Genomic DNA, 19,989 nt, shown 5'->3' with positions numbered 1-19,989 from the left:
AAATGTCTTCACCCTCAGATCTGTTCCCAGATTACAAGGGCATAACACGATCCGTCGGCTATACATCATCTTCGCATTCGGCTCAGACTAGGGATAAATGGTTCTTGGCCAATGGCAGACGACTGTCAGTGATACTGACAAGATGGTGATCATTTTTTACACTAGTTGCAACTCTTCTTCCCTCGGGTGGGGAACAGAGAATTAGTAATATTTTAAACTTGACAGCTGTTGTTTCCCTGGTGGATTGGTTAGATCGATTGTCACGCCCTAGGGAATTGGAAGCCCCCGGATCTGGTTTCCTGTTTTCGCTGCGTCAGCTGAGGAGCCTGCTGTTTCACTTGCTGTGGCTGCTGCTGTGGCGAGCCCGTCACTGCCTTGTCCTTTCTATCCCAGTCCTCATGATGAGGCGGATGAGGCTCTGGCAGTACAATCCACTCATGGATCCATACAGGCTTCCATACTTTTTTCCACGCAGGCACCCAGATTTTCTTCCACGCTGGGACCCAGATCTTCTTCCACGCCTCCTTCCATTCGAGCTTCTTCGACGGGACCCAGATCTGCTTCTTGTCTGGCCGCCATATTTGTTTCCATTCCTCCTTCCAAACGAGTTTCTTTGATGGCACCCATATCTGTTTCTTACCAGGTTTCCATATCTTTATCCATTCGGGCTTCCAGACCAACTTCTTTGACGGCACCCAGATCTGTTTCTTCTCTGTTCTCCAAATTTGTTTCCACTCCTCTTTCCAGACCAGCTTTTTGGAAGGAAGCCAGACTTGCTTTTTCCCCGGTTTCCAGTATTTCACCCAGATTGGCTTCCATATGAGCTTCTTCTTCCATAGTCCATGGGATGTATATTCCCAGCCATGTTCATCTGTTCCATGAGATTTCTCTCCTGGAACATACACCTTAATCAACTTAGGGATCCATACTTTCTTCCAGGCCTCTACTTTTATGTGTTTCCAGGCAGGTATCTGTATCGGCTTCCACACTGGTTTCCAAACTTTCTTCCAGTCAGGAACTTGAATATCTTTCCATCCTGGCACCTGTGTTGGTACCCAAATTGGCTTCCATACTTTCTTCCAAGCTGGAACTTTGATCTCCTTCCATGCTGGCACCTGTGTGGGGACCCAGACTGGTTTCCATACCTTCTTCCAGTCTGGGACCTTGATCTCCTTCCAGGCAGGTACTTGAATTTCCTTCCACACAGGTTTCCAGTACTTCTTCCAGGCAGGTTTCCATATCTGTTTCTTACCCGTCTTCCACACTTTCTGCCAGTCTGGTTTCCAGATAAGCTTCTTCTTCCAGTAACCATGAGGTGTAGGCTTCTCATGAACATGTTCCGCACCTCCTGCCGAATACCCTCCTCCTATCGCTGCACCTCCACCGATGCCACCCCCAGCAGATGGTCCGTGGTGATCGCCACCACCTCCTACATCTCCACCGCCATATCCTCCACCTCCACCAAGGTCACCACCTCCGAATCCACCGCCACCGCTGTAGCCTCCATGGTCTCCTCCAAAGCCTGCTCCGCCGTCACCGCCTCCACCGAACCCACCGCCTCCACCATGGCCACCTCCATAACCACCTCCTCCACCACCACCTAAATCTCCGTGGCCGCCTCCATAGCCGCCTCCTCCATCTCCACCGCCGCCGAAGTCGCCAAGGCCGCCTCCATAGCCAGCTCCTCCACCTCCGTAGCCGCCACCACCGCCGAAGTCTCCATGTCCGCCTCCGAGGTCTGCTCCTCCTGCACTACCTCCGAAGCCTCCGCCGCCACCGTAGCCTGCTTGGCCTCCTCCTACGTCACCGCCCCCGTATCCTCCAACATCGCCAACGGCTGGTGCCCCATAAGACCCACTTAAGTCAGCACCTCCTCCAGAATGACCGCCGAAGCCGCCGCCGCCGCCTCCACCGCCACCTCCACCTCCATAGCTGTAACCTCCACCTACGTCACCTCCACCACTGCTGCCGAAACCGCCTCCTAAGTCACCACCTGTTAAAAGAAATTTAAATCAATGCTTGTAGAATATTCCGTCGGTTCTTGAAAGAAAGAAGACATTTTAAAAACTTAAATAACAGCATTAATCTTTCACGGTAATATATAATAGCTCCTGATGAACTTTCGACTTCTTTGCCCACCGTCAGATAATTTAATACTAAACAGATGTCCACACAATTTCAGCGAGAGTTCACAGCTGTACGAAGAGTGTTATAGGAAGATATGTGACATGACTATATCGATACAAAATACGAATATAATGTAATACCCAAAGAGACTCTAAACAAATAAATTTTACATTACATTGTATTCAGATATTAATGTATATGAATGTATAAGCGAAATATGTTTTACAAGTGAGTAATGGTACACACAACTATGTTATAAGGACAAACTGATGAACTTGATGAACATGCCGAAAAAAGGAGGGTGAGGGGGAGTGAGTAGGGAGGAGATTTTGAAAATGAATTGTAAATAATTAAAGAAATAGCATACAGCATAGTCCTTCCCTAACTGACAACATACTCAGAAGTAAGAAGAGACAGAGGATAACAGCTGTTCTTTATCTTATCTCAGACAGCACAAAACTACTCGGATAACAAATGGTCCCCATGGTATTGTGCGTTGGACTTCTCGGGTACTCGTCGGGAAACTAAAATCCAGGAAATATACTAAAGGTTTTTACAGTAGGAATACTGTTCCCCACTTTCTGTTCAACAGTAGAGATAAGATTCCACACTAGGAACAGAGCGGAATTTATAGAATTTACTGCAATCTTTGTGGGAAATTGTACGTAGACCAACCAGGAAGGGCTGTAAGTTACTGGACTGACTGGGAACGAAAGGAGTTGGAAACAGAAAACTTAAGGTTTCCACCTTTGCTGAGCATGCTTTGAATGAATGTCATTCATGTGATATTAAATATGATATCCATAGATGAACTAACGGCTAAAAACTAACTTTACTCGAAATTCTGGCCATCAATGAACACCAATCAAAAATCCTGATTTGGTCCTTCATGACCAAACACAGTTCCATGACTCTGCTTTACTTAAGTAGCAGCAACCAGTTATAATTTCTCTCACCATTAGATAATAAGCGTGTTACAACTGATCGACACTCACATTCCCTAGACTCCTTTCTCGCCTCGACATCTCGTCCTTTTTTTGACCTGTTCATCAAATTCTCCAGTTTGTCCATATAACATAGTAATCTGTGCCATTACTCACTTGTAAAACATATTTGGCTTTTACATTCATATATTTTTAATATTAGAATATACTGTAATATAAGATTTATTTTTTCAGAGTCTCTTTGGGTATTTCATTATGCTTGTGTTTTGTATCGATATAGTAATAAAATGTCACATATTTTTGCATAACAATCTTTGTATAGCTATTAACTGTCTCTGACGTTGTGTGGTCTATGTGTTTATTATGAAGTTATCTGATGATGACCTAAAAAACCGAAAACTGTTTCATAACGAACTATTAAAATAAGATTATTGTGGAACGTGAATACTATGTATTCGAGTTCTTAATTAAATCAATTTATTGTTATGAAAAGTGGAGTGTTGCTGTGTGTGTTAGTCTCTAAAGTATAACTTCATCATTTAATTGTATTTGATCTGGCACTAATTCCTAGATGGTGTAATTTTCTAGTGGCTACATTCGTTTTAGTGCATATACACCTAATCTCTAATGTTGTCAAGGGTTGCAAGTCTTACACTGGCCCAGCCAGTCGCACCCTGCCAGAGATAACAGAGTGACAATTTTTTCTCTGTGATCCAGAGCAGTCAATTATGTACACACAGTTGACTTTGATTTACACACCCTATTTGGTGATGATGATTCTGGAGGTGAACAGCTCTTATTTTGGGCATTCGATTCTATTTTACTTAGTTTTAGTTGTAACTGGTTGGAAGTGTAGAGTTTACCACATAGTTTCTCAAAGCACTTCATCCTTGGCCATTGAATGACGATAGTCCAATATATTTCATTAGGCAAATACACATGTGAAATATGAGACAAACATACATGTTTTTCAATATGCTTTGAGCCAAAATTCTATTTTCGACATTAGGCTCTCGCCTTTCTTCCAAATCCTTTGGATGACTTCCTGTCGATCAGTGAGGACCAATGCTGGAATAAATGATGAACATATCATGAAAATAACAAGTATGCAGGAATGTACCTGCAGTCTAGAGACTGTTCTAGGCTTCGAAGAGTCTTTTGATAATCTTAGTATATACGACTGGACATGAACGATTGTTCTGGAAGGCATCCATTGTCCATAAGACTGGAGCGTAACTATATGTAAGAATATCGATAAGTATCTACAGTTATTACATTTGAGATTGGTTTTTGGATACTTTTGACGACATATTTCTGGATATTGTGGAAGGTTTAACAATAACTGGGCTTTAGTTTGCTAAGGAAGTAATTAGAGAATGAGTTGAAGCAACTGTAGCGCACTTACCTCCACCTCCGTAGCCTCCTCCGCCTCCTCCAAAACCGCTGCCCCCGAAAGACCCTCCACCATCGTAGTCGCCTCTCCTCTGGATAGCAACAGAGGACCTGAAAAAGGTGCAGTACTGTAGAGAAGCGCTCCAAGCTCTTTATGATGACAAATATCTCTAACACCGGATCGTATTTCGCGTTGAATAGTAATTAATTAAACTACAGTACATGAATTGTGCTAACTATAAACCATTTTGATTATATAACCAGAAAAAATTATTCCAGAAATTCACATTTTTAATTTTTCGCTATTACTCTTATTCTACACACAGACATAATTGCAGTACATAGCCATACAAGCAAACAAAATACACTGAGGATAAAAGAGAGATCTTCGATTAACAATCAAATTGTCCATCAGAACATGCAGTACTGAACCAAGTAAAGGGAAAGTCAGTATTCAAGTAGGAAGAAACGACAAACTATGTATCTATTACAGCTGGAGACGGAAAAAAACTTTAGTGAAGTATCTTTCGTTATCATGTGGAAACTGAAAACACATATGTGCTAATGCTCTACATTCTGTTAAAGTATGTGATCTAATTTTGATCAACGTAGGTGTAACTGTTGTAATTGTTGTCAACAAATTTTTTTGGAAAGGAGTACAATGAACATGAGTATCAATATTCAACTAATAAAGCAAATTCTATTATATTTATTTCTGAAACAGAAAATGAAGAGGGTAGGAGATGAACGGTTACTCCAGAGCCTGCGTATTGGTTTATTGCAGTACTTAGAGTGCATTATGAATTATTCGATGGTTCAACAAAAAATATAAAACGAAATTCATATGAATTATTTAATTGGGGGTAACTGTGAACATAGATGAAATATGTAAATAAACTCCATGTTCAGTGGGAAACTTAGCTATAGTTTGAGACAGTCTGAGCACGAACTGTTCTAGAATCAGAAGACGTCCTTCGATAAAGTAAAGGGCTGAATGTTTTCTATATCTTTTTTCATTTAATACTATTCGACGCATGCAGCTGAGATATATACAATTATTTTCTACACGGTGTGCGATGACCGTTATGGTATCTACTTTCGCTGTGGATTACGCAGTAGAAGATACTGGAGGGGACGTTTTTGTGTTCTTAATTAGTCAGAGATGACACTCTACAGGTGCAAACAGTGTCGCTTATAAGATGGCTTGTGTATTTTAGTGTCAAATGAACGATTGTTTATACAGGTCTTGTGTGTATTACGCATGCATGTCTTAAACAAATATTGTGATTTTGTAATCTCTGAGGTTCGTTAGATATGAAATGCAACACTTTTTTCTCAAAGAAGGAACGTTTTATTGATAATTTAAATACACGATATTGGTACCCAATCATTTGGATATAAATCTCTATCTTTCGACCTAATGTATCTGCAGTTCAGTGGCATTATAACACCTTAATATGAGATCCTATATCGCGTCATTGTACCACCCCAATGGTTTGCCTCTCAGCCAAGTTCTTGTTACGTCAATAACGTTCCAATCATTGCTGTGTGCTTCCAGCAGGATCCACACTTTAGTGGAGTCAAAGAGATAGAAAACAGAAGGTACGAGATCAGGACTGTACGACAGAGGAGGAAAGACAGTCTACTGAAGTTTTGTGATCTCCTTGTGTGCCCTTGCATTATCGGGTAAAAAGAGAGGTGCGTTCACATTTCTGTGGCCACGAAAACGCTATGATCGTATCTTCAGTTTCTTAAGAACCACACAATAGACTTTGGAGTTGATCGTTTGGCCATGAGGAATGGCATCGAACAGAACAACCCCTCCAGATTTCCAGACGTTAGTAGTCATGATTTTACCAGCTGAGGATGCTGTTTTCAACTTCTTCTTTGAAGGAGGCGTTGCGAGGTGCATTCCATTGTTTGTAATTTTGTTTCAGGCTCAAAGTGCTGAATTCATATTTTATGTCCTATGACAATCTTTGGAAAGAGTCCTCACCATCACCCACATAACGGGCAAGCAGGTCGGCAGAAATGTTCCATCTTTCCTCTTTAAGCTCCTCGGTTAGGCTTTGAGGAACCCAAGAACCCAGCACGTACAAACCTTCGAATGCACTAGCTCGTGGACAAGCGTGCCAGCACCACCAACAGAGACCTTAGGCCAAGCACCGCGCTGCTGATTGTTGTTTGTCAATCACTTTGCATGAGAGTGCTCGCACATTGCAACACTGCAGGCATCACGGCTGTGTGCGGCCAGCCTGTGCGAGGGAGACCAGCCAGATTTTTTAGTCCTTATCCTCTTGACAACGGACGAGTCTCCTACCCACTTGTGGTACTTTTATCCAGTGTCCGGTATCCGTAGACATTCTGTAAATGCCTGTGAGAATTCGTGATGGTCTTGTTTTTCCACCAAAATAAATTGAATAACTGCTCTTTGCTTGGAACGCACCTGAGATACAGACGTCATTTTGAAGACTAGTTATAGCGCTGCCAACTAGCGGGAGTTATGGGAAATATAAGAGATGATTGTGGAATGTTTATGGACGTCGTAAACAAAATTACAATTTTTTTAGTCGAAATTGACCAAGAAACTGAAACTAGCCAAAATAAAAAGATGTGTTGCGTTACTTCCTGAACGCCAGTCTTACATCGTGGAGAAAAATGTTGGTTTGCTCTCGATTATAAGGATAGTTTTCACAATACGTGAGTCTCTGAGAGAATTTCGCTTGTGGACAGCGTTAGTTGGGGCAGATAGGTGCGTCAGAAATGGGTAATCAAAGTCAGTGTCACCAGAGTTACGGTCCACGTTCGTCGTGCTGCAGTCTTGCGTCGTCTCCAGTCACCAGTCAGCGGCCGCCGCGCCGTACTTACGTATTGGCTGATCCGCCGATGGCTCGAGCCCTCGTCAGCGCTACCTGCAGCAGTAGTGCCACGAGAACAACCTGCAACATCAAAAGTGAACACTTTTAGTCAGGAGAAGGCGACCATATTTTAAAGATATATTACTAGTATCACACTGACAATAATATAAGTTTGGGCACTCAACCTGTTCTCGAAATGCCAAGTGAAATGGGAAAACGAACTACTTTTTCTTGCACACGTACCTTAAAGCAATATGTGTCATTTTAATGGATATCCATTTGTCACAAACTTTGTTTAAGGAAAGATGGGGGAGCCAAACAGTTATCTCTTACTCGTAACAAGCTGATAAGAAGATATAACGCGAATAGTTGCTCTCGTCAAGGAATTAAGAAGGAATAAGCTGAGGAAATATTTTAGTGACGGCGGATTACGATTATGTCGATCACATGAGTCATGTTAAAACAGAGTACGGGACTGGGAAACCATCCCAGGCTCCAATTTCCCAACTGAGGTAAGAGAGCAAGCCTCACGAACTAAACTGTAAGTATTTTCGTATGTGGGCTTCTCTGGTGATAGACGGTTAAGAGGAGAGCTACTGGAAAGTGGAGAGGCATCTGGAAGGTCTAATCATGAGTACACTCCCCACGATAGTCGGATTTCTTGGATCTTCTCTCGTTCCAACACACCATATTAACTTGCACTTACTGTAAGTAGAAATACTCTGCGGTAATGAACCGTCCAGTTGTTGTCGGCTTTATCCCGTAAAGAAGTTCTCCCACTGAGGTAATTCAGCGTCCAGTTGTTGTCGGCTATTAACCGTAGTTATTTGTTAAGTAATACTATAAAAGAAATTCTCCCAGAACGTCGGCTTTCCAGCAACAATGGCCCTAATGCACTTGCAAGCAGGTCATGGCTTCCATCGAATATTTGTTTACATAACTAAGGAAGGTAATACAGCCTCTGAGAATGCTGATCCGAGAACTCGCTTGACCAGACCACCTGGTAAAATCCTGTTGTTCTGAACATCACGAACAGGGTAAGACAGGCAATTACTAGCTTATCGAACCTTATATGAATTCCGCTGTGTGGAGCAAGAGACATGCTTTGCTTTAAACATCAAGAACATCTGTAAAACCAACGTGGAAAATGTGTCTAAGAGAATCTCAGGTAAACCTGTAAAAGAATAGCAGGTGCATGATAAAGGCTTCGAAACTGTAATGCTATGCGGCTCAACGGGAATTTTGCAGTGAGGTTCTCTTTAAGGCGAAGTACAACATATACAGGATAAAGTCCTTCAAATAACATGATTAGGAGACATTACGAAAAGCATAGAAAACAGACAATATTACCGTTCTTCCTAGTACGCAAGAGCTCTAAACAGACAAACTGAAGAGAACAGACATCGAAGCAAACTTTGGCTTACTTTACGATAGATCCCCGTAAACCAAGTACAAAGAATATTATTCAGTAACTGTAAATAGCAGAAGAGAGTAGGCAGACTGATCACACGCTAACTTTAAGGCAGATCACTTCGAGATCCCCAAGAATTTTCACGAAATGTAGCGTCAGTGACCCTTAATGTCTAGGGGTTTACTAGCGAATTTACATCTCCTGTAATTTTATTTGGCCACAAGCTTGTGTTCGAAAAGCAAATAGTATTTGTTTTAGTTGACACATCGTCAGTATTTGCATCGGGTTGCAATTTACACCTAGGCATTTTAAAACATGATTCATCTTATGACTGATGCGGTTTGGGAAGACAGTAGAAAATATTTAAGACGGACAGAGGTTTTACTTTGTGTTTCCATAGAAAAGAATGTAGGCAGGCATATATTTTATGTGCTGCAGTGTTATGAGAACCGGAGAAAACGTTTTACCACTTTAGTTCTAAATTGTTTTTGCTGCTGTGAGAGGAAGGTCGGTGAAGCCAAGAATGTCTGTGCTCTCTGCTACGGCGAGTCCTAATTGACCTCCAGCGCAGGCAAGTACACTTCATTACATCCCAGTTACGCTGCGAGACAGATTTCTCTCATTTGCAAGTCGTACTTTCAATTCCCCTTTTTCCGTCTGTACATCTGCTTAGAAAGTTTAAAGGAAACGAATCCGTATTTTCACAAATCTGTAATGGCACTTATCTTCGCACGTGAAAAGAAATCTTGGCCCCGGTGAACGCAAGTCGTGGTACGACTGCAGCCGAACAGTTATAAAATCATTTACGAGTCCACTACTCTTGCGTGTTACTTTTATTTAGCAAAAGTAAAAGCTAAGCAGACAAATAGCAGTACAATAACACTAATGCTAATTTATTTATTTATCCGAGTACAAAGAGCACTAAAATACAATACAATAAAAACTACAATCTAATATTGATTACAGAGAATTTTACGCTTCATGAGTCTAGTGTTCAGCAACCAGAATGGTACGGTTATTCGCTGCAGACAAGTCTTCCATTTCACCGGATTCGCTGAAGCTACTGCAGACTAATAAGTCCTGCCTTGCCCCAAATTCACAGACTGATGCCCCACTTCTTCAACTGGAAGAAAGTCAATTTTTACAGCAATTGTAATCAGAAGTGGTATTAAAAGCCCAGTACAAGTTAGAGGGACTTCGAAGGAAAAATTTCCCAGGACAAATGGCCTTGGAAAAAAGAAGCTATCTTTCTGTCCCCAAGAGAGCAATACCAACAAAACCATAAATAACGCGCCACTATATGGCGAATATCGAGGTTCGTCCTCGTCCGAAGTGGAAAAGTTAAAACATTTATTTTCTACAATGTCCATTCTGTAGAAGAAAGAAAAACACCTTGTGACAGCACATTTACAATCATATGATTTTCTTTTCTTCGTATTCTACCGAGTGTCATGGTAGTAGCGGTCAGTACCAAATGCCAACAGATGTATGCTATATTTAGGATGGTTTCCGAGATAAAAGCTTGTCAATGTCTATTATCACTATGAAATGCCCTTAACTTGCTATTTATTTCTGTATGTTAGTTGACTTTATTCCTCCTTCGATACCTGGAAGTTTATTGATCGGATATTGATGCCTCGCTGCCAGTGGCCTAATTATCTGGATGTTGGATACTATTCTTAATGCAAGACAGTACTTTGGGTTATATTTAAACTAAAATTACTCTGTCCACCTATAATTTCTTTCACTAAAGTGCAGAAACGCAGATGCGCTAAGCACTTTTTACAAGATTGAGTCAAATGACACCTAACATTGTTCTGAAATATTATTTTTATATTACTGTGACTCCAGTTATTATCGGTTTGTACCAGTGCTTGTCACAGATATCGAATCAGTGTCGATAAAAGGGTCGTCAGTGGCGATTCGCTGTGCACGTATAGCAGTTGAGGCGTGAATGTTTTCTTCTGAATTCTGATCAAAATGACCTCATTTCTCCTGAGTATATGCTTGAGGTGTTTGCTTTGCAAGTAGCCTACTGGATTAGTAACTGGTCTACTAACATGGGAAGATAGATTAAATCCTGAATTATTGAAGCTACGCCTTGTTATATGAATGTTTATGACCCAATAATAAACTTATTACTCAGTCTGTTCTTAAACTGTAAGAAAAGAAGCAATCAAATTAGAACTCACTTACAATAAACTGTGCAACTTAAAATTGGCAGATACGTCGTACAGTTCAGAATTGATATGCCAACCAAGGAAAGTCGCCGTGAGCACTGAATTAATCATCCACCAACGCGCCAGATTGAAGATATGATTATACGTTTCGTAAAACACCGTCTACTGATGCGTGAAGGATTCTGCAACTGCCTGCTGCAATTCTGCAACTGCCTGCTGCACATCCCCGTCCGACAGCAACCACCGGCCCTTCAAGGACGTTTTTAAGGGACCGAAGGCGTGATAATTGCCTGAGAAGAGCTCAGGGCTATTGCGTGGATCCTCGAGTGTCTCCCGCTTCAGTTGGCGTAACTTCTGCGTTACGATAGTTGCGATATCGGGACGTGCGTTATCACGAAGCAGCAGCATGCCTTGGCCCCCCGTTCCACAACGAAGATATGCAACAGTCATGCTACCCCATACACATTCTTTGTTCTCCGACGGATGTCTACCGGTGTTTGTCCTTCGGCAGCCAAGAAAAGAACGACAGCACTTTGGTCTTGTTTGGACGCATTTAGTAATAATGTCACCGTAGTTCACGTTTCTACATTTGCCGCAGTCAGGTCGCAAAGACACGAATGCCACACTAATCCCTTGCCTTCACGCTAGTTCATATAGACTGAGGTAACAAAAGTCATAGGATGATATGCATATATAAAGATGGCGATAGTATTGCGTACACAAGATATAAAAGGGCACTGTATTGGCGGCGCTGTCATTTGTACTCAAACGATTCGTGTGAAAAGGTTTCCGACATGATTATGGGTACACGACTCGAATTAACAAACTTTGAACGCCGAGGGCTTGTTGGAGCTAGATGTACGGGTCATTCTTTTCCGGAAGTCGTTAGGAATTCAGTAATGCGAAATCCGCAATGTCAAGTGTGTGCCGAGAATACAAAATTTCAGGCATCAGTTCTCACCACGGACAACGCAGTGACCGACGTCTTTCGCTTAGACCGAAAGTAGTGGTGTTTGTGTAGAGTTGTCATGTCTCACAGACAAGCAACACTGCGTGAAATAACCACGAAAATCAATGTGGGGCGTGCGATGAACGTATCCGTTAAGACAGTGCTGCAGAATATAGCGTTAATGGGCTATGGCAGCAGACGACCGATGCGTTTGTCTTTGCTAACACGAAATCGTTTGCAGTGCCTCCACTGCCTCTCCTTGGCTCGTGACGACGTCGGTTGGACCCCAGACGATTGTAAAGTCGTGGTCTGGGCGGATGAGTCCCGATTTCAGTAAGAGCTGATCGTAGAGTTTGACTGTGGCGCACACCCCACGAAGCCTCGGACGCAAGTTGTCGACAAAGCACTACGCAAGCTGGTAGTGGCTCCTTAATGGTGTGGACTGTCTTTACATAAAATGGATTGAGTTCTCTGCTCCAACTGAACTGATCATCGACTGAAAATGGTTATCTTAGGTTACTTGGAGACCAGTTGCACCCACTGATGGATATATGTTCCCAAACAACGACGGAATTTTTGTGGACGACAAAGAATCATTTCACTGGGCCACAATTTTTCACGATGGGTTTGTAAAACATTCTGTACATTTCGAGCGAATGATTTGGCCACTCACTTTGTCCGGCACGTATCGTGTTGAACATTTATAGGACATAATCGAGAGACCAGTTCGTGTGCAATATCCTACACCGGCAGTACTTCCGCAGTTATGGACGTCTTTAGAGACAGCATGGCTCGATATTTCTGCAGAGGACTTTCAACGACTTGTTGAGCCCATGCCACTTCGAGAAGCTGCACTCGCTTACGGGGAAGGAGGCCGACACGATATTAGGAGGGACACTATGACTTCTGTCGCCTCAGTACATATCCGCATCGGAGCATATCCGCTGCAGCAACGCCCTTTTTGATCGGCCGGTGTATGACTGAATATTCTATCAAAGTTATAAAGTGTGGATGCGCTTGGCTCGCAGCCAAACACTGTCCACTGGGATTTTCCGTGAATGTACTGATAATACTTTAATCTGAAAACGGTCTATCACTGAGAATGTCTCGTCAAAGCAATTGAATAACGATGTAGTGCAAGGACCACATCTGCATGTACTATTACCAAAGCTGAAAGCTTCACTTCTCTGTCCTGTGCAAATTATTTCCTTGTTACGTAAATCCAAACACTGAAAAAAAAGAAAAAAATGCCGCAGCAACTTGCATTCTAGTCCAACATTTGAAATTGTCTTCCACAACCTGAAAATTAGTCATGCAGTAGAACGGGATATTTTATCGTTGACCTATACCATTTTTCGGTTTCTTTGGTGAGACTTTTCAGTGACAGACAATTTTCAGATTAAAATATTGTGGTTACGTCCACGGGTAATCATCCCGTTGCAGTCTACTTTGCTATAAGCTGAACACAACGATGCTTCGTAACTTTGATAGCATTTCCGGTATGATTTCTTTGCTGTGTGATGCTCAATCATTAAGCTATGCCTGCCAGTTTCAATTTTCGCGATTCGTTCTGTATTCTGCTATAATTGCTTCTTTTCTACCATTTAAGGTCAGACTGCATCATAAAATTGAATATTGAGTCATAAACATTCATATTCAATAAGTCAGGTTTAATCTAGCTACTAATATTAGTACACCAGTTATTAACATAATAGACCACTTACAAGTTGCGAATGTTACAAAACAACACAACCACTTTCTCCCCTGTGGCTGTCCTGCAGCTGTCACCGCACCGCACGTATCTGCCATGAGCGGTTTCTGTCTTCCCATGCTTCCTTTTCTTCTATTTCTCTTTTTCTCATGACCTCTTTTATCCCATCTAACAAGGCAACCTTCGGTTTTCCTCTTCTCCTTCTTGCCTGAGAGTGGTACATCAAAATTTTGATTGGCCTTCCGTCATTTGTCACTAGCAGTTTACTTGTATGTCCGTAGCAGGCGATTCTGTCTGCGATTCTTTCTTGAGTCTGGCTGATTTCCCTATTCATTGTGTTTCTTAGGCGGTCTCAGCGAGGTATTCTAAACGATCTTCTGGTATATTCCGTTACAAAAGAACTATCATTTTGTCACCTTTTTTTCCAGTAAGCTGCTATTCACAAGTTGTTATCGGGTACATAATACTTCTACAGAGCCTTACTTTAGATCACTATAACAGAGGGTTTAGCTTCTGGAATGCTCTTTCCCATGAGCTACTCGTTGCCGTATTTCCCAATCAGCTGTTCCGTCTTCCAATAGTACGGTAAGGAAATATTTAAACTTCTTACGCGCCTCGATGGACTTCCCTCTACAGTTATGTTTCATGCATTTTCTCCACTGCACAGATATCCACTGCACAGATACTCAGTTTTTGAAAATTTTACTTCATCTCCACTTATCACATTCTTCTAATAAATTTCTTAGCGTGAATCAGGTATTATACTCTTTATTGACCATCACTACCTGATCATCTGCAAAGAACAAGGTGTACATACACTGATCTTCTGTCAACCGAATGTCATTTCCTGCAAGTTTCCAGCTTCTCAACACCAAAGCTTTCTGCATGTATATTTTAAACAACGTGGTAGACAAACAGCATTGCTACTTTAATCCTTCTGTCATTTTGAAAGGATGTGATTAAATTTTACTCCCCACTTTGAATACACATTCTGCAAACATGAACAGGTTGCACAACGTACGTACACTCTTGGAAATGGAAAAAAGAACACATTGACACCGGTGTGTCAGACCCACCATACTTGCTCCGGACACTGCGAGAGGGCTGTACAAGCAATGATCACACGCACGGCACAGCGGACACACCAGGAACCGCGGTGTTGGCCGTCGAATGGCGCTAGCTGCGCAGCATTTGTGCACCGCCGCCGTCAGTGTCAGCCAGTTTGCCGTGGCATACGGAGCTCCATCGCTGTCTTTAACACTGGTAGCATGCCGCGACAGCGTGGACGTGAACCGTATGTGCAGTTGACGGACTTTGAGCGAGGGCGTATAGTGGGCATGCGGGAGGCCGGGTGGACGTACCGCCGAATTGCTCAACACGTGGGGCGTGAGGTCTCCACAGTACATCGATGTTGTCGCCAGTGGTCGGCGGAAGGTGCACGTGCCCGTCGACCTGGGACCGGACCGCAGCGACGCACGGATGCACGCCAAGACCGTAGGATCCTACGCAGTGCCGTAGGGGACCGCACCGCCACTTCCCAGCAAATTAGGGACACTGGGGTATCGGCGAGGACCATTCGCAATTGTCTCCATGAAGCTGGGCTACGGTCCCGCACACCGTTAGGCCGTCTTCCGCTCACGCCCCAACATCGTGCAGCCCGCCTCCAGTGGTGTCGCGACAGGCGTGAATGGAGGGACGAATGGAGACGTGTCGTCTTCAGCGATGAGAGTCGCTTCTGCCTTGGTGCCAATGATGGTCGTATGCGTGTTTGGCGCCGTGCAGGTGAGCGCCACAATCAGGACTGCATACGACCGAGGCACACAGGGCCAACACCCGGCATCATGGTGTGGGGAGCGATCTCCTACACTGGCCGTACACCACTGGTATCCTCGAGGGGACACTGAATAGTGCACGGTACATCCAAACCGTCATCGAACCCATCGTTCTACCATTCCTAGACCGGCAAGGGAACTTGCTGTTCCAACAGGACAATGCACGTCCGCATGTATCCCGTGCCACCCAACGTGCTCTAGAAGGTGTAAGTCAACTACCCTGGCCAGCAAGATCTCCGGATCTGTCCCCCATTGAGCATGTTTGGGACTGGATGAAGCGTCGTCTCACGCGGTCTGCACGTCCAGCACGAACGCTGGTCCAACTGAGGCGCCAGGTGGAAATGGCATGGCAAGCCGTTCCACAGGACTACATCCAGCATCTCTACGATCGTCTCCATGGGAGAATAGCAGCCTGCATTGCTGCGAAAGGTGGATATACACTGTACTAGTGCCGACATTGTGCATGCTCTGTTGCCTGTGTCTATGTGCCTGTGGTTCTGTCAGTGTGATCATGTGATGTATCTGACCCCAGGAATGTGTCAATAAAGTTTCCCCTTCCTGGGACAATGAATTCACGGTGTTCTTATTTCAATTTCCAGGAGTGTATTTCCAAGCCTACTGCCCTTCTGGACTTCAGTTACCTCAGTAGCACTGTGCCATGCACCTTCTCGAGATTATGCATACTACATCGCTACTACTCTGAGCGTCAAGTAAGGAGCGTCAAGTAAGAAATATAATACATTTCTTTTTTCTCGGCCATTTTCGGTTGAAAAATGCAGAATTTGTTGAGGGACATCGTGGAATATTCCCGATTCAGCCCCCATAGGTTCACGAAGTTCCGATAGGTGGTGGCGCTATACATAGCCTTCGAAATGGAGTCTGTAACGGAGTTGCGTTACAAGCAAAGAGTTCCTTTTGGCGGAGCCGGGAGGGATTAGCTGAGCGGTCTAAGGCACTGCAGTCATGGACTGTAAGGCTGCTCCTCGCGGAGGTTCGAATTCTCCCTAGGGCATGGGTGTGTGTGTTTGTTCTTAGGATAATTTAGGTTAAATAGTGTGTAAGCTTAGTGACTGATGGCCTTAGCAGTTAAGTCCCATAAGAGTTCAGACATTCTTTTGGCGGAAACGCAGAACATCGAAGATATTCATAAACGTCTGCGGAATATCTACAGAGACATGGCAGTGAACGAAAACATACTGAGTAGTTGGACGATGCGTCCGTCCTCATCGCAACAAGATAGCGCAAACGTGTTCGATCACCCGCGTGCCGGTCGGGCGGACACAGCTGTCACATCTGTAATGTTGGAACGGTCGGAAACCCTTATTCGAGGTGATCGACAAATCACAATCAGACACCTCGCTGCTCAACCTTGACGTCTCTGTTGCTAGTGCTGACACCCGTTCACAAGTTTGGGTACTCGTAGGTGTGTACTCGCTGTGTTCCTCGCCTCCTAACAGAAGACCATAAAGACTAATAATGGAGCATCTGTGCGGAACTGCAGGCATGTTACGAGGCTGATCATGACAATTTTTTTTTCCGAACGTCGTCAGAGGCAGTGAAACAAGGGTTCATGCCTTCTAACCGAAAACAAAGCGAGCGGCAATCCATGGACTGGCGCCACACCATCTCTCCTCTGGAGAAAAAGTTCAGAGTCGCACCCTCAGCTGGTAAAGCCATGGCGGCGGTCTTCTAGGATACTGAAGGAGTTACTTTCTTTGATGTCCTCCCTCACTGTGCAACGATAGAGTGTGAAGTGTATTTTGTTCCCCTCGTGATACTGAAGAAACGATTTCAGCGTGTTCGTCGGCTAAAAAATGCAGAGAACTTCTCGTTCTCCACGACAACGTAAGGCCTCATACAAGTCTGCGCAGTTGAGAACAGCTCACAAAACTTCATTGGACTGTTCTTCCTCATCCACCCTACAGCCCTGATCTCCCACCTTCCAACTTCCATCTGTTTGTCCCAGTAAAGGACTCAGTCTGCGTGGAGCAGTTCGTGGATAATGGGGAGGTTATTGGTGTAGCAAGACGTTTGTTCTGTAAGTAGGCTGTTTAGGTTTTTATGTTGGTAACACCACGTAGCGCTCTGTATGAAAATCACTGACTGTGCTGTGTGCAGTCTGTGACTGGTTGGCATTGTTGGAATATTTGCTATTGTAGTGGTAGGCAGTTGGATGTGAACAGCGCGTAGCGTTGCGCAGTTGGAGGTGAGTCGCTAGCAGTGGTGGATGTGGGGAGAGAGATGGCAGAGTTTTGAGAGCGGACGGTCTGGACGTGTGTCCACCAGAAAAAAGGAAATTTGTAAGACTGGATGTCATGAACTGATATATATATATAGTAGTTAGTGCCTTCCGTAGTTGGAATCTTTTATTTAACTGGCAGTATTGGCGTTCGCTGTATTGCAGTAGTTCAAGTAACGAAGATTTTTGTGAGGTACGTGATTCATGAAAGGTATAGGTTATTGTTAGTCAGGGCCATTCTCTTGTAGGGATTATTGAAAGTCAGGTTGCGTTGCGTTAAAAATATTGAGTATCAGTTTATTGACGATCAGAATAGTAAAGAGAGAAATGTCTGAGTACGTTCAGTTTTGCTCAGCTGTTTGAAAATCAATTAACGTAAGAGGTTTACCAGCAGAGTAATTTATAATTTTCAAAAGGGGACGTTTCAGTTCCAGTGGAGCGGCACCATACGGGCTACAGGCCCTCCCAGTGAGCTGGCGTAAGGCCATCACTCTCAACGGAGATTATGTTGAAAAATAGGGTTTTGTAGCCGAAAGAGTGGGAAATAATATGGTGTCTTGGAATCCTGAATAAAATCAACCGGCTTTGAGAAAAAAATGTTGCATTACTTATTGAACGGTCCTCGTAAGACTTCTTTCAATTAATTCTCTTTGTCTGCTCTTTGAGGTATAGGACAATCATTGTTTACAATGCTACAAAATAATAATAAATGTAATTGCGCTCTACTGGTAAGTTCTTTACTTTAAAGAGCACTAAAAATAAAGGGTACACGCCGTTGTCAGAATTTCAAAATTATAAAATTTATTTTTCGTCAAAAAGGTTATCCCGGAAGCGAATACTAGTGTCTGTAGGCCTGCGCTCCGTACGGGAAGGACCCACCAACCCATCCCTCCGTGTTGATATACATCATGCTGTTGCTGTATAATGTCCATCAGTGTATAACAAGAGTATTTGTTAATTTTTTATCCGTTTCTTGCACTAAATATTATGTGTCATCAGGTATGCGAAGCGAGTTGTAGCAGGTAGATCCGCAGCGGCTTCGCCACCGCACTGGGAGCCGCCCAGGGCCCTCCTGTGTCGGGCTGCTAGAGTTACGGCCGCTGGCTGCTCCCGCAGCGCCCACGACACCCGCCGCACTTGGCGCCTCTGCTTTCTCCGCCTCCCAGGCCGTATAGGCGGGCGTACGCGGCGGTTGGAGAAAGTGGCTCGCACCCCGGCTGGAGAAAGTCCGCTGGACCGGTCTGCGCCCAGGGTGGGCGCCGCGGCGGCTGCCGACGCAAAGCTCACGGTCAAGGGCGGGGGCTGGCGGCAAAGCGGGCTGCCTTTTCCCCGCATCTGCCCCTCTCATCTTTCCGCCAACGTAGCGGGAAAGCGCCGCTACCGCACACGGTTTCGCTCGTATCTAGATGATACAGGGGAGATTCGTCTGTGTTCATCTCCTGCTCTGTAGAAAGCATGCGTCGCTACGTTTCTGGCGCCAGAGGGAGAAAGATTTTGTAACCAAGAAACTGGAAGTTTTGCTCGGAAAAGTACAGCCGATTTCTGTGTATCTTCCAAACACTATTGTTATATGCAGCCAAGTTCTAGTTCCGTTTTAGACGAACTGTAAGGCTGCATTTTCACTTGCACTTGAGAATGAGCAAAGACTCAAAACTAAGGAGTAGTGGTTGATAAAACACTCATTTAAACAAACGACCTGGTGGAACAATGTCGTTCTTTAAACAGTATTGTTAATGGTTAAGTCTTTTTTTTCAAGCCATCAGTCTTTTGCCTGCTTTTATACGGTTCTAAGTGTTTTCCTATATTACACTCATCTCTTCATCTCTATTTAACTAATGCATCTGTCTTCTACTTCATTCTGCCATCAGTCTTTCGAGTGCTTTTATGCTTAAATAAATAATCTTCGGTTGCGACTGGTAGTGGATCTTCTTCTATACCCTATTAAGGTGATTTCTACTTGTTTTTGTAATTTTCAAGTAGACTGTACTTATAATATGCTATAACATGCTAATACACTGTACACTATCGAAAAATTGACTGACGTGACTGATTATTTCCTCACAACAACGCAAAACAATTTTTTTTTTTTTTTTTTTTTTTTACGGTACAAAGTCAATATTCGGCAACGGCCTACACTTTCACATACACAAGAGAGAATGCAACAGGAAGAAGAGAGTGAAGTAAAAGACAAGGAATGATGAGAAAGGTGACGAAGTTCCAATGGTAAAACGCCCCAGAACTCCAAAGCTTTGCTATCGTCAATGGCAAGTGTATCCCATGGTAATCTACGTAAGATGACGAATAAAATCCAGTAAAATTGTTTCAGACGCGAATTGCCTTAATACC

General features: G+C 43.6%; 1 protein-coding gene across 1 annotated transcript; it reads right to left on the bottom strand.

Moving 5' to 3' along the window:
• Positions 1-260: 260 nt before the first annotated feature.
• On the bottom strand, positions 261-18,991 carry LOC126188609 (uncharacterized). Its single transcript, XM_049930211.1, has 4 exons — positions 18,695-18,991; positions 7,332-7,402; positions 4,477-4,574; positions 261-1,906 (listed from the first exon to the last, which is right to left on the bottom strand). Exons 1-4 carry the CDS (start codon positions 18,989-18,991, stop codon positions 261-263), a joined length of 2,112 nt encoding a protein of 703 aa, XP_049786168.1.
• Positions 18,992-19,989: the final 998 nt, after the last annotated feature.

The sequence above is a fragment of the Schistocerca cancellata genome, chromosome 5 (assembly GCF_023864275.1).
Source record: "Schistocerca cancellata isolate TAMUIC-IGC-003103 chromosome 5, iqSchCanc2.1, whole genome shotgun sequence".
Lineage (NCBI taxonomy): Eukaryota > Metazoa > Arthropoda > Insecta > Orthoptera > Acrididae > Schistocerca > Schistocerca cancellata.
This window is presented reverse-complemented; position numbering and strand designations above follow the sequence as displayed.

Excerpts from the sequence above, each read along its gene's own strand:
- LOC126188609 (XM_049930211.1), bottom strand. The coding sequence starts at position 18,991 with ATGAGAGGGGCAGATGCGGGGAAAAGGCAGCCCGCTTTGCCGCCAGCC. Across the intron at positions 7,403-18,694 it reads AGGGCCCTGGGCGGCTCCCA|GTTGTTCTCGTGGCACTACT; the intron begins GTGCGGTGGCGA and ends TTGATGTTGCAG. Across the intron at positions 4,575-7,331 it reads ATCGGCGGATCAGCCAATAC|GTCCTCTGTTGCTATCCAGA; the intron begins GTAAGTACGGCG and ends CACCTTTTTCAG.